This window comes from Giraffa tippelskirchi, chromosome X, assembly GCF_054371585.1.
Source record: "Giraffa tippelskirchi isolate mGirTip1 chromosome X, T2T-mGirTip1v1.2.pri, whole genome shotgun sequence".
In the NCBI taxonomy this organism is placed as follows: Eukaryota; Metazoa; Chordata; class Mammalia; order Artiodactyla; family Giraffidae; genus Giraffa; species Giraffa tippelskirchi.
Window position 1 is genome coordinate 100,049,105 of NC_137289.1, and position 15,542 is coordinate 100,064,646.

Consider the following 15,542-nt stretch of genomic DNA (forward strand, 5'->3'; position numbering starts at 1 on the left):
ACTGGTATTTCAAAGTGCAGCTTATACCTTAAAAGGGGACTCCTGCTGCATGTGGGTTAATAGAATAGGAAAGATTTATTCAACAAATAAAACAACAAACCAAAACAGCTAATTATATTACTAAAATAATCCAAGAGATTCTCAGTCCCCCATTAATTTCTTTCCCTGGCCATCTCCTGCCTGGGGTGAAAGGCTCTACACTATCATTTATGGAGTTAATAATTGTTGAACTAATTACTTTTGGTTGGCTTTACAAATTTCATCCCTCTCAAGTACAAGTTTATTTACAGGGAACCTGTGAGGTTGTTATGCTAATTCAAATGCCAGGGACGAATTAAGACTTTAAAGAAGGAATTCTGACCTCCACTGACGTTTGCTTTTATGCTTCCTGCATCATTCTGTGAGGGCTCACCTGCTCTGCACCCCTAACCACAAGAACAAGTATTTTCTTGCTGCTTCTTTTAAACTCCCCCATATAAATAAAGGCTTGTGCATTTGGTTTTGTTTGGGGGATTTCTCCCAAAGAGAGAGCCATCCTTCCCTGCCCCTTTACCTGGGACTTCTCCAACTGAGTAACAAATCTTTCTTTGATCATACCAAACTACTGTCAGGAGTTTTTCCATCTGAAAATAACCTTGGGAGGAGTCTCTCCATGTCAAAATGGAGTTGCTGTAACACAAGGGAACACTTCCTCAACCTGATTAAGAGGAGCAAAACATTCAACACAAAATCTTCTGCTAACCTCAAACTTTCTTTTAAAGCAAACCTCATACTTAATGGTGAAATACTGACTGAATGTTTTCCCCTGAGGTCAGGAACAAAAAGTAAAATAAAAAGCATAAAGATTATAAAAGTAAAATTATTTGTACATGATGACTTTATAGAATATCTTAAGAGATCAACAATTATGAACTACTAATTGAGCAAAGTCACAGGATACAAAGTTAATATACAAAACCCCTATGTTGCTTTGGTGAGGGAGTTAAGTATCTGAATCTATAGTAGCCAAAACTACTCCCTCCAGACACCCTGCAGTACTAAAATATGCATGCTACTGGTACCGGGAGGCATTCTCTATTTCTACACCTCCCACTAAATTCCTTTATAGTTTTAAGGGGAATTCTAGAAGCATATATATCTCATGTATTGTCCTGAATATGTATGGCACTCAATAAGCGTGTTAATAAATGAGGTTTTGACAATAGCAACTCTCAAAGTAGTGCTGATGTCAAAATGCAAGGACATTTATTGCAAGTAACTAGAAAGTACCTACAGGTTCCAAAACTGAATTTTCTACAGTAAAAAACAATTTTCTATACTACAGCTTACAGGTTTGACATTCAATTCTGAGAATGGAAAACATTCTGATTGGGCTTTTTAGACCAAGGTTAGGGGCTAATAACCAGGGTTTTCCCTGGTGGCTCAGTGGCAAAGAATCTGCTTGCGATGCAGGAGACACAGGTTTTACCCCTGTGTCTGGAATATCCCATAAAGGAGGGCATGGCAACCACTCCAGTATTCTTGCCTGGAGAATCCCATGGATAGAGGAGCCTGGTGGGCTACAGTCCATAGGGTTGCAAAGAGTCAGACATGACTGAAGTGACTGAGTCTGCAAAGGCTAATCACTGAATAAAGACATGTTTCTTATTATACCTGCAGTGTTTCAGTGTAGCAAAAAAAGCCAAGTGTACAATAGTGATTGCAATACACTGCAAAAAAAAAAGGTTTCTGTAGTGTAATGGTTATCACGTTTGCCTGACACAATACATTGCAAATGGATACTTATTTGAAAAGGAATTCTGATCTTTCTCTATTTCATCACCAACTAGAAAGATACAAAATCATACAGTGGACAAATATTCTGCAAGGATATAAACCACACACAGAACACTGCCAGGTTATTCCAGCTTGGTATAAACAAGTTCAACTCCAGTTACCTAGGAGAAAGAGTGATGGGCCATAGTATTCTGCATTGCTGATGATGTGTTTCAGGGAGGTAGGCAGAGAACCATCCATCACTAAGAGAAAAGCAAATATCAAGAAGAATATGATCAGTCCAGTTTGATGGGTGGAGACGATGGATCAATATATTACATACACCACACAGTGGTAAACAAAGTCTATTTTGATTCCTTAATGGTACCCACTTGTCTCCTCCTAATATTTTATTATTTATTCTTTGTCTATGCAATAACCTTTTAACAGTAGATCAAAGAATAAAAGAATACAGAGACAGAGAGACAGAGTACAGTAGCAGACTGGAAGTGAACACATCTAAAAGCTGGAAAAGGAAAAAAAAAAATAGATGAATCACTATTAAAATAGTTGAACAATCCTTAGGTCCAGGAAAAGTAACACTAAAGGACTAAAAGCTATTCAAAATGGCATGGCCTTATCCTACAAAGTATGAAAAGGACCAATCCTTGAGAGAGTCAAACACCCTTCTAGAAAATGTCTAGACTCCAATACCGTGTCGTATGCCATCTGAGAAAGCAGGGTCTTGAATGGCCTTCTTGAGGAAATTCAACATGGATTTGAGAAGTGCGGCTCGTTGTGGAATACACTGGACTCCTGGCAAGGGAGAAAGAGGATTATACTGGTTCACCATTATGTACAATGAGCAGGTACATAAAACAAATTTTTAGGAGATCCATATACACTATACCAATACTAGCAGACATTCGAAGTGAAATCTCTGGATGCTGGGAAGAACATTTACCTAAGCTTTAAAATGAGAAAAAATAAATCACCAAGGACCACACAAAATTATACTAGAAGTCTAAAGTATCAAAGAGAAAAATCACAAAGTAAAAAGATTAACTCTAATACTTGTTTCCCATTTTGAATATTATCTGCCCTCAAACATGGATGTTTTGATAAAATAATTAATATGTGAAGAGTTGAAAAATTATAAATGCTATGAAATAAGTATTAATTACGAGAAAATGAACACCAGAATGCAAAGTAACAATCATAGTCATAAGAAGCAAACCTCCAAATGTACTGCTTAAACTCCCTCAAAGGACCATGCTTCACTAGCTTAATATTTCAATCACTGTGATTGGCTGTGTCTCTATATGTCTACACACCAGGACGAGGGCCAGGGCCAGAGGAAATGCTAGTGCTGCTGGAACTTGATGCCCTTAATTCAACATCCAGCCGGTGCTCCATAGAGATGGATGAGCCAGGACTACTTTCCATTGTCACATCTGTAACTGAAGTAAAAGTTATGATAAAGAAATTAGAATAAAACAGACCACCAAAGAAAAGTTACTTGAGAATATTTTTTTCTATACAGTGAGATGAATTAAAATGGAGAAGGATTAAAATATTGAAACCGAAATGAAAACACAACTGACCCTTAAACATCACGAAGGTTAGGGGCCCTGACCCTTCAAATAGTCGAAAATCTGCATATGACTTTACAGTCAGTCCAACGTACTTGAGGTTTCAAATCTGTGGAGTCAATCAACTGTGGACTGTATAGTATCTGTAGTACTATACAGATACTATATTCACTGAAAAAAATCCACTTATAAGGGGACCCATGCAGTTCAAACCTGCGCTGTTCAAGGGTCAACTATACCTTTCCACAAAGACTAGAAAGGTATTTAATAGCACTAGTTATTCAAGATATGCAAATTTAAAATAGCCCTACAAAAGAAGTCCTTCAATATTTCTCACCCATCAAATTTGGAAGGGAAAAAGATGGTAAGTAAAATATGTAATTTCTTTACTACTGGTGGGTAGTAGGTAGAGCTTTATTGGAGGGTGACAAATGTAAGAAGCATGAAGACTGATAGGACTATGATACACTGAATGAACACTGCTAAACTGAACAGTATGTTAATGTTCTCATCTTGTTTTATGAAACTATATACTTATGTCAACATATATTTGAATATGCATAAAAGACTGAAAAGAACTACACGAAAATAGCTATGGTGGCTTGGAAGTGAGTTATCATTTCTACTTTATACACTTGAACAATTTTAATCAATCAAGTACAAGAAACACAATTACTTCTTACAGCATATAAAATACAATAAAAAGCTCCATTAGTGTTAACCACTGCTTACATTTGGAAATACTTTCTTCCAATCTTTTAAATACATATACAGACATATAGGACATAAACTCATGGTTCTGTAACCTGATTTTCAGTGAATATACAATTTTCTCTATAGGTACATCATAACACCAGAATTAGTTGTCAAAAATGTAGATTTCCTAGTCTTCATTTATACACTTACTAAATTAAGCATTACACTAAATCTTTAGCACGCACTTTAATTTATTCTTATTCTTATGGTTTCTTATGTTTGACAACCACTGATTTATTGTGAACATAGTCTTTAAATCATCTTCTATACCACAACATTTTGGAGATGTCACATTTTAATTAACACCTGGGATCACATGATCACACCCATTACCTCAAATGCCAAGTTGCCCATTGCAGACTAGAGATAGAAATTGGGTAAAGGGCCCTCTAGGGACAGCAATGCACATAGTTATTTGTGTTTGGGGGGAAAAAAGGAATGAAAACTTATGGATATTTAGTGTCAAGAATGAAAACAATTATAAAAAATTTAATATCATTATTATTAGCATGGTTACAGATATATGTAATGACATCCTGGGTCATGAAGACAAGATTAAATACTAAGAAAGCTGTTAGGATAGCTGTGAAACAATTTTTTATTTTGGGTACTATTATTAAGAGCTATGCACTGAGGGTAGTTTTTAAAAAGGACATAATCTGATTTACCCTAACATTAAGAATACTTGGTCTTCTTTCAGATTTTATGATTTAAAAGTTGTTCCCTACCCAACAACTTTTCCACCTCCCCCTTCTCAAAACAGCCAGATAATTTCACAGGGTCCCATTTTAGTGTCTACATTCTCCTTATCTTTTCGTAATATATATTTAAATACCTATGATATACATATCAGGCACTACTGAAGATTATACCAGTGAACAAAACAGTATTGTGATCTCATGGAGCTTACACTTTAGTGGGAATAAGAAGATAATGAATCAATAATGAACCAATACTAATAGTAACTATAAATTACCATCCATATCAGTTTCCATTTCTTCTCCTTCTTGTGTAGTACTGGGTCTCTGGATCTTTGGCTTGATCACAAAAGGGCATTCTTTTCGGCACAAATCAACTTCATGCTATGATCAAGGGGGAAATAGTAAGATAATCCTACATATATATAAGAGATTAAAAAATTACAACAAAAGAGTGTCACAGGCAGATTGCAGAAATGGTTTCTAAAAACAAAAAAGGGATAACATGGCTCTTTAGGGTTATTACATTAGTTTCTAGGCATAGCAATCACTACATCTAAGTATATGCAAAGTACTTCTCATATACCTCAAGTCTATAAATGAAGATAGAAAGTCCACTATGGGATTGAAAAGCTGCCATGTCCAGGTTGGTGATAAGGTCAACCACTCTGACAGCTCTGGTGACAAATGTTATCTGGTCCTGTTCATCGCCAAGAAACTTTATGACCTATCAGGGAAAGAAAAAAGTAAAACCAATCAAATGAAAGCTGTAATAATGTATTCTTTTGGAAACAGTCTAGGGTTCTTTTGCAGTCTAGGGTCTCAGGGAGGCACCATGGTACAGCAGGAAAAAATATATGTTTGATTTTTGGTGGTTGCCAAATGACAGCTCTATCACTTCTGAGACTCAACTGCCTGAGGTAATAGGGACATAAATTACCTTTCAGAATAAATTACCTTTCTGAATATTTTAATTCAGGGAGAAAAGAGCTGGTGCCTGAGGCCTAGCACATGGCAAAGCCTATCATGCTTAAGGTCATGAGGAGATGCGGCAATATCTTAATTAGTACCCAGAGCCTCCTATTACACCATGCTGGACTATGATCAATTCTTAATAATGGAAATAGCTGATCTTAAAAGTTGTTAATGAGATAACTGAAGGTCAAACTTGAGAAATCAAGAATAACATTTTCTGGGTAAGTTTTCTTACGCTAACTATCCTCACTGTGAACCACTTCAAACTTACAACTCTGTACCTTCTCTTAGTTGATTTTCCCCCAAATGTGTTTATTTAAAAAAAGTAAGTAGAGCACCTTCAATAAGGCTTCCATCATTCCACAGGAGACCAAGGCTTCACCACCAGCATCGTAGCTGGCCAGATGGTATAAAAAAGAAAAGAGAGCAGTGGCAAACTGGTGAGGGTATGGATCCATGGAAGGGTCTACAAGGGAAGGTGAGAGAGGAAGAGAAAGAGCAAGTTCAGAATTTGGTTTTGAGTTGGCAGGATGTTAAACAAAGGCAGACAAAGCAAAGGGTAGGGTTCCTTTAGGTGCCCAGGATAATAACCACAAAAACTTACCAATCATGGCCTGGATACAGTTTCGCACAAGTACAGGCAAAAATCCATGGTAGGAGGCAGTTCCAGTACAGTCAATAATACTGCTGAGTTTGGGAGTTCTCTCCAAGTGGACAATTGATGTTAATGTTCGTAAAGAAGCAGCTTTAATCTCCTATGAAAACAGAAAGTAAAGTAGCTCAGCTGGTAAGGAATCCGCCTGCAATGCAGGAGACCTTGGTTCGATTTCTAGGTAGGGAAGATCCACTGGAAAAAGGATAGGCTACCCACTCCAGTATTCTTGGGCTTTCCCTGGTGGCTCAGCTGGTAAAGAATCTAATAAATACTTACCATAAGCTGCTTATCTGTAATCTGAAGGACATCTACCAACTCCTCTATCAACCCATTATACAAGATGCTGTTTGCTGACTCCTGCAAGGCATTGGAATACACTGCAAAAGGAGAAATAAACACTTTAGGCAAGAAGGCAGTGGTCAAGCCACTGCCCAATGACAGACCTTTTGGCATCTACTGGTTCTGGGGAAGGACTCCCTTCCCACCAGCATTGGAGGGCAAAATCATTGAATTCCAGAAGATTGGATCAAATATAATGATAAGCCCCAAACACCCACCAAACTGATTCTCCTATTAATGGTATCAATTGTCTTGAGCAAGGATTTTCAGAAATTTAAGTATAAAAAGAGAAGAATTAATTCTTTATAACATAATTACTTGATAACTCATATGTTTGTTTTACACTGGAAACTTACACAAGCTATAAAGAACATAATTTATGGACTACTGCAGACCAAATCAGAAACTTGTATGACACTGTAGTACTTTATCGGTTTTTTCATGTAATCCTCAGATCAGCTTATAAAATACATATTCTTCCAACATTAAATCAGGAAACTGAGGTCAAAAGGATAAACAGGTGCCTAATAATCTACAAAGTCAGGGTGAAAGCCCAGGACTGACTCTGAAACCAGTGCAATTTCCACTATACCACTCTACAAGAAAAAGTAAAATGCACAGTATTATTTAATGAATTTCAAAATTACACTCCCAAAGAAGAGGAAGATGAACTGGCAAGAGGAAAAATAGGGTCTAAGGGAAGATGACCATCTGAACACTCATAAAAAAACAAAACAAAAAACACCCACTAAACCTATGTGATGTGTGAATCATACATATCCTCTTTCTGATCCAACATTAAGGAGCCCAAGAATGATGAATACAGTGAACACTAGAAATGCTGGCAATTTGACTACAATTTAACTTGCCACCTAGGTAACTACAATAAGCCCATAGCAACAAAGACAGATGAGGTTCAAAGGAAATTAACCAGGACCTGTTACATGTTATTCTCTTACCTAATATAGATATTGCATGTAGCCTGGCCTGAACAGCTTGCAATCGCTTCCTGTGATTAGAAAAGCCATGGGCCAGCCGTATGTGTGTAAATAACAGCATCTGTAGAGACAGAAGACCTAAATTAGGAAACCAATGGAAAAGGTGACTATACTTTCTGAGGGAGGGCTAAGCCTTACTCATTCAGCTCTTGACATTTGGCAAGAGTTCTGATTATTAATCAAATTAAATATCTGATCACCATTACGATGAGCAGAGAAAATATAACACAACTAAATGTTTTCTCCTTCAGTATCCAAGTGTTAAGCTACCACCTCTTAGATATTCATGGTGAATAAAGCTGCTTCTGTTTTCTTCAAACTTCATCAGGACCTAGGAAGCCAATAAGTGTTGCCCTCATAAAAGATGAGGAAACTAAGGCCCACAGAGGCTAATTTGAACATGGTCTGACTCCATTCTTTCTGCTATGCTATCTCCCCACTCCAGCACAATAGTCTTATCTATATGGATATTATTTAGATATTTATAAGACATATCATACCTGCTTATCCTTAGGAATGCTGTACATTTTGGTAAGAGACTCCATGATTTCAGAAGGGCTTTCTGAAATCTACATTAGGAAAAAAGATAGTTAGGAACAAAAAGTGAACTAAATGTTAGAACTAACCAATAGTCAAAGATTCCTCTTACCTTGTCAAGTTGCTCTATGTGAATATAATGTAGTGTGTTACTAGATGTCTGAAATGAGAAAGATAAGAGAGTTGTTAGGAGTCACTGTATACCTTAGCTTCCCCATGCCATAGGACTGCCAAGAGCTATCTGAAAAACAAGATGTCACCCTACATTGAAGACTCGATTGTATGCTCTCAAAAATCAAAGTGTTCTTTAGAATCCCCCAAATGCTCACGTTATACATTCTCAGCAAAGCTTCTTTGAGACCAGATTAAAAATAGTGTACATAGCCAGATACATTTCATATTCTTCCTTATCCCTTTTAAACTTTATTTAATACACACAGCCTTCGTATTCACAGCAAAGACTGAATTCATGAAAATGAGTTCTCTCTAAATATGCATTAGAGCTGTTCTCAAGGTACCAATAATGTAGAAAGATTATATATTATTATATATTGTTAGTTGGAGAAGGAAATGGCAACTCCAGTATTCTTGCCTGGAGAATCCTAACTGATCACAACTGAGTGACTGAGCATATATTTTAAGTAGAAGAAAAAAATATCTTACTTGTTAGACCACTTCTAAACCAAAGTGAATTTTGCTATCTCCTCAAAGAATATACGAAATGACCAGATAATTGAAGCAGGGCCCTGTAAGCAATACACAGACTTCATGCAGGCTGGCTTGAGCAGAGAAAGTTGAACCAATCACTATCTAGACTATTATACTGGGTTGGCCAAAAAGTTTGTCTGGGTTTTTCCGAAAACCAGATGAACTTTTTGGCCAACCCAATACTAAATGGTGGAATTCTCAACTGAGACTGACAAAAATATACCAGTCCTAACATTGCCTTATAAACAGACTTCTGTCTTTTGACAGTTCCAATGTAAGTAAGATTCAAACTTATCAGCTGGGCAAACAATGAACACTTATTCCTGAGAAGCTGCTGGATATATTTATCTTGAGAAGGCAGCAATGTATCTCAACATCATTCTCTAATTTTACTGAGGAGTCCTAAAAAGTCAACCCCAGGTACAGATCATTGACTCTATTAGAACAAGTGTGAATGAGACTCACCCTTTTCTCGATTTTGACCTCAGCCCCAGGGTCTGCATAGAATTCAAAGTGTAGTGTAGTGGCACTGGGTGGGTATTTCTGTGTAAAAAGCACATGAAAGAATCAGATACCATCTTCTCCCAAATCATCCCTCAGTCTTAGCTACTTGTCCAACTCAGTTTGACAGCAGAATCAGCAGTGTCATCAGCAGCTACAGTGCCTTCATTCCTTATTTTAGCAAAGCTCAGATGTCTTGTAACACAGAATCAGGACAGTGGAGCCCACAGCTCCATAAATTTTCATATTCCTTACTGATAACTCAAGTTATCAGTTGTTCTTTCTTTCAAGAGATCAATTTTGACTGCAGCTATTCTCAAGAGGGAAGAAAGAGGCAAGCCTGTCCCAATAATGAATAAGAATTCAAGGGTGAAGGACAAACACAAGGGTCTAAGTACTAGTTTGAGAATGGAAAAGAACATTCTTATGGAAATCTTAGTATCATCACCTTTTGAAATATTTTATTCAAACTATGCCTCATGGGTATATCTTTGTAATTCTTTAAATGCATCTTTCCATACCATCTTATATCATTTCTCTTGATATCCAATTGCTTTTCTGCACAGGTAGATACCAAGTCGATATAAACCAGACCCTGACAACGAATGTTACTTAACTCTAGAAAAGCAACATGACAAATAAGACTGCAACAGCATGCCCATTAAAGTGTGTCTTTGAAAGAAACCAGTACCAGTGGTTGCCTCTAGGGGTAGGGAATTATTATATACCCCTTTGTATTCTAAAGAATTTTTAAAACATGTACTACTTTCTTTTAAAGTACACAAAATTTTCAAAATCCCACGACATGCCAAATATCAATAAATAAAAGGGTGGATGATTTCTTAATATAAGTCAAGACCAACATGGTAACAGATGCCATACAAGCCCAGTAGAGTGTATCATACTGTTTTGCTCAAGTGGACAAGAACAAGCTTGATATACATAAGGATCCTCAGAATTAATCAACTAAACTTTAAGATGAAAAATAATTTTCTTAGAATTCCAAACTGAATACCCTTTAAGATTTACACAGCTTTAATTATTAAAACAGATAACACTCACCTCTCATATTACCAAATATTCACTAATATAAATAAAGCATACCAGCTAAGGTGGAAAAGTAATTTGTTCTATTTATAGTTTTCTGTGACCGGAAAAAGAACCATCCTCCTGGGGGGAAAAGGCTTGCCAAGATAATTACACTAAATTTCATTGCATCCATTTGTCCTATACATGACAAACTGACAAAAGAAGCAGTACACGTGTTAGAAAATATAGCTGCTTCTTGGCATGGAATTGTATTATAATAATTCAGTTGTGCTTTGTGGTTCCATAGCAACATATCAAAGCAGAGGGGAGGATGGCTTGAGTTCATAATCTAAACATAGCTTAAAGTATGAGCAGGACAGGCATGAGGGGTAAACATGGAAAGCACACAAAACATTGCAAGTTCTCAATAACCAAAACGGCAGACCTGTTCTCCAAGCAGTCATTCTTACAACCATGCCAGACTACCCAGAGTTCTGATAGTTCCAGTGAGAAAATGCAAGGAAGTGTAATTTCTGGGATTTTTCATCACTTTCAAGATGACTCAACAAAAGCAGTTTCTTATTCAAGAGATCATAGATCATATACTGTGTTTCTGAAATTCTTCAGCTACCACCAGCACATTAACGACCCAAGCACTTCTAGAAAGGTATGCTATGTCTCAACTGATCTCAGCTTCCTCAAAATCCTGATGTGAAGTGACAACTTTAGATGCCATATGTTTACTGTAAAGTAAGGCTCAAAAAGAGATCACACAAGTTCTGTTAAAAGATACTCAAATCTGAGAGTTACTTACCATCATATGCAAGTCTCTGCAACATTCTGCTAGTCCAAAGCCATTCTCCTTACCACCCCAGCTCTTGGAAAAGGAAAAAAGACAGTATTAAAACAGTGCTTAAGGTAGCTTTGTGTATAAAGTATTTTAAGAGTATGTGGCTGCTTGGAACACAGTGATGAAAAGACATCCAATATTAAAATCAAACAAAAAGAGGGAGCAAATAGAAGCAAGAACTTAAGTAAGACTCAAGGCAAGATGGTCTGCCTAAAGGTGATTTCTCCAATGATATCGATTTCATTTTCTGTGAGGATGCTACTGGGAAGAATATAAGAAGCTCCTGCAAGTAAATGCATTTGATATGCCTGCAGTCATGCTTGCTGAAAGGTCAGTCTTGACCCATTGCATCTTCAGTACTGTACCATGCTTTCCATGCTCAGCCTGATCACCTCACTCATAGGGTAAAACCACATGCTCTTCAGTTCCTTACTTTTTGACATGAGCCAAAGTGCAAAGTAGAAGATCCTGCATTGCTTAATATTATTGTACTCTGCCATGACAAAGTTTAAAAAATTTATCAACAAGTACTAGCCCCAAAGTAATGGGAGAGAATGGCTCAACTGTACATTATTATTGAGTTCCAAAAAAAAAAAAAAAACAACCAGCCATACAATTTTGCTTAAAAATTAGCCTACATTTTCAACAGCATTTGAGATATCTATCATTTTTGCCAAATTCACAATTCTACCAGGGGTGCGGGTGGGCATTTGTTGAAAACACTGAAGACTAAGTACATACAGTTGGGGTAATTAATAGACAAACTGAAAAGCTTGGAAAGAAAGGCTGAGGAGTGTGATGTTTTGGGGAATAAGGGCTTTGGAAACTTCCATACACTCCTGGAAGCCTAGAAGGCCACATGTGTTCCCAAGGTTGGGCACATTCTCAGAAAAGACCTGAAAAAGCACCAAGTTTCCACATCTCTAGCTGACATGAGGCTCTATGTAAGGGAAGGGTAAGCCGGAGTTGTAAACTTTCTGGTTCAGTTCAGTTCGGTTGCTCAGTCGTGTCTGACTCTTTGCGACCCCATGGACTGCAACACACCAGGCTTCCCTGTCCATTATCAACTCCCGGAGTTCACTCAAACTCATGTCCATTGAGTCAGTGATGCCATCCAACCATCTCGTCCTCTGTCGTCCCCTTCTCCTCCCGCCTTCAATCTATCCCAGCATTGGGGTCTTTTCCAATGAGGCAGTTCTTTGCATCAGGTGGCCAAAGTATTGAGTTTCAGCTTCAGCATTAGTCCTTCCAATGAACAGTCAGGATTGATTTCCTCTAGGTTTGACTGGATTGATCTCCTTGCAGTCCAAGGGACTCTCAAGAGTCTTCTGCAACACCACAGTTCAAAAGCATCAATTCTTCAGCGCTCAGCTTTCTTTATGGTCCAACTCTCACATCCATACATGACTACAGGAAAAACCATAGCTTTGAATAGACAGACCTTTGCTGGCAAAGTTATGTCTTTGCTTTTTAATATGCTATCTATGTTGGTCATAGTTTTTCTTCCAAGGAGCAAGCATCTTTTAATTTCATGGCTGCAGTCACCATCTGCAGTGATTTTGGAGCACAAGAAAATAAAGTCTCTCATTGTTTCCCCATCTATTTGCCATGAAGTGATGGGACAGGATGCCATGACCTTAGACTTCTGAATGTTGAGTTCCAAGTCAGCATTTTCACCCTCCTCTTTCACTTTCATCAAGTGGTTCTTTAGTTCTTCTTCGCTTGCTGCCATAAAGGTGGTATCATCTGCATATCTAAGTTTATTGATATTTCTCCCAGCAATCTTGATTCCAGCTTGTGCTTCATCCAGCCTGGCATTTTGCATGATGTACTCTGCATATAAGTTAAATAAGCAGGGTGACAATATACACCCTTGACATACTCCTTTTTTTATTTGGAACCAGTCTGTTGTTCCATGTCTGGTTCTAACTACTGCTTCTTGACCTGCATATAGATTTCTCAAGAGGCAGGTCAGGTGGTCTGGTATTCCCATCTCTTAAGAATTATCCACAGTTTGTTGTGATCCACATAGTCAAAGGCTTTGGCGTAGTCAGTAAATCAGAAATAGATGTTTTTCTGGAACTCTCTTGCTTTTTCAATGATCCAATGGATGTTGGCAATTTGATTTCTGGTTCCTCTGCCTTTCCTAAATCCACCTTGAACATCTGGAAGTTCACGGTTCATGTACTGTTAAAGCCTGGCTTGGAGAATTTTGAGCATTAACTTTGCTAGCATGTGAGATGAGTGCAATTGTGTGGTAGTCTGAACATTCGTTGGGACTGGAATGAAAACTGACCTTTTACAGTCCTGTGGCCACTGCTGAGTTTTCCAAATTTGCTGGCATATTGAGTGCAGCACTTTTTCACACAGCATCTCTTTTTAGGATTTAAATAGAGCTCAACTGGAATTCCATCACCTCCAATAGCTTTGTTTGTAGTGATGCTTCCTAAGGCCCACTTGACTTTGCATTCCATGGTGTCTGGCTCTAGGTGAGTGATCACACCATCGTGGTTACCTGTGTCATTAAGATTAAGATCTTTTTTATATAGTTCTTCTGTGTATTCTTAGCACCTCTTCTTAGTATCTTCTGCTTCAGTTAGGTCCATACCATTTCTGTCCTTTATTGTGGCCATCTTTGCATGAAATATTCCCTTGGTATCTCTAATTTTCTTGAAGAGATCTCTAGTCTTTCCCATTCTATTGTTTTCCTCTATTTCTTTGCACTGATCGCTGAGGAAGGCTTTCTTATCTCTCCTTGCAATTCTTTGGAACTCTGCATTCAAATGGGTATATCCTTCCTTTTCTCCTTTGCCTTTAGCTTGTCTTCTTTTCTCAGCTATTTGTAAGGCATCCTCAGACAACCATTTTGCCTTTCTGCATTTCTTTTTCTTGGGGATGGTCTTGATCACTGCCTCCAGTACAATATCACAAAACTCCATTCATAGTTCTTCAGGCAGTCTATCAGATCTAACCCCTTGTATCTCTTTGTCACTTCTACTATATAATCGTCAGGGATTTGATTTAGGTCATACCTGAATGGTCTAGAGGTTTTCCCTACTTTCTTCAATTTAAGTCTGAATTTGGCAATAAGGAGTTCGTGATCTGACCCACAGTCAGCTCCGGGTCTTTTTTTTGCCAACTGTATAGAGCTTCTCCATCTTTGGCTGCAAAGAATATAATCAATCTGGTTTTGGTATTGACCATCTGGTGACATCCATGTGTAGAGTCTTCTCTTGTGTTGTTGGAAGAGGGTGTTTGCTATGACCAGTGTTCTCTTGGCAAAACTGTTAGTCTTTGCCCTGCTTCATTTTGTACTCTGTGTACTCTAAAATCAAATTTGCCTGTTACTTCAGGGATCTCTTGACTTCCTACTTTTGCATTCTAGTCCCCTATAATGAAAACGACATCTTTTTTGGGTGTTAGTTCTAGAAGGTCTTGTAGGTCTTCAAAGAACCGTTCAACTGCAGCTTCTTTAGCATTACTGAAGTTGGGGGTATAAACTTGGATTACTGTGATATTGAATGGTTTGGAAACAAGCAGATCACTCTGTCATTTTTGAGACTGCATCCAAGTGCTGTATTTCGTACTCTTTTGTTGACTATGAGGGCTACTCCATTTCTTCTAAGGGATTCTTGCCCATAGGGATTCTTAACTTTCTGGTTAAGTATTGAAGATAGTGAGCATTGACATCGAAGACACGAATATGTACACAGAACTCACCAGCAAAGACAGAGATAATTCAGTTCCAGGAATAAGGCAAATCACTAGCTGACGACTACGCTAACAGAGACTTCAATGACCACATAAAACAAAGAATTCAGAAACCAGTTCAGAAAAGTCTAAATAAAAAAACAACAAATCTTAACAACAAACCCCAGGGAAGGGGAAGGGTGAGAGTCTGACTTCCAGAGTTGCCATGTTGTAATATTCAAAATGTCCACTGTAGCAACATAAGGAGTGGCCTCAGCAAGGTAGCCCAATAAGATGTCTTTCACTGTGCTCCATCCCTCGCCCCTGCAATAGCTTGGCACCCATTCATAGAGAAAAGTACCTTTATGGGAGCTGTGGAATCCAACCCCACACACAAAGGGACCTGGGAGAAGTCTCACCCGCCAGTTTGTTGGATAACAGGACCCAAGCTGTGGACCC

General features: G+C 38.0%; 1 protein-coding gene across 1 annotated transcript in view; it reads right to left on the minus strand.

The window, feature by feature from the left end:
- Window positions 1-15,542, minus strand: part of HUWE1 (HECT, UBA and WWE domain containing E3 ubiquitin protein ligase 1) — a 166,418-nt gene that overhangs the window by 86,820 nt on the left and 64,056 nt on the right. Inside the window, exons 7-19 of the mRNA XM_081565454.1 lie at window positions 11,358-11,420; window positions 9,479-9,556; window positions 8,418-8,465; window positions 8,269-8,337; window positions 7,730-7,829; window positions 6,708-6,829; window positions 6,381-6,531; window positions 6,115-6,242; window positions 5,388-5,528; window positions 5,080-5,185; window positions 3,090-3,215; window positions 2,470-2,571; window positions 1,938-2,018 (exon numbers count right to left, since the gene is read on the minus strand). Of these exons, the coding sequence (XP_081421580.1) occupies window positions 1,938-2,018; window positions 2,470-2,571; window positions 3,090-3,215; window positions 5,080-5,185; window positions 5,388-5,528; window positions 6,115-6,242; window positions 6,381-6,531; window positions 6,708-6,829; window positions 7,730-7,829; window positions 8,269-8,337; window positions 8,418-8,465; window positions 9,479-9,556; window positions 11,358-11,420 (1,315 nt within the window). The remainder of the gene's footprint in view (window positions 1-1,937; window positions 2,019-2,469; window positions 2,572-3,089; window positions 3,216-5,079; window positions 5,186-5,387; window positions 5,529-6,114; window positions 6,243-6,380; window positions 6,532-6,707; window positions 6,830-7,729; window positions 7,830-8,268; window positions 8,338-8,417; window positions 8,466-9,478; window positions 9,557-11,357; window positions 11,421-15,542) is intronic.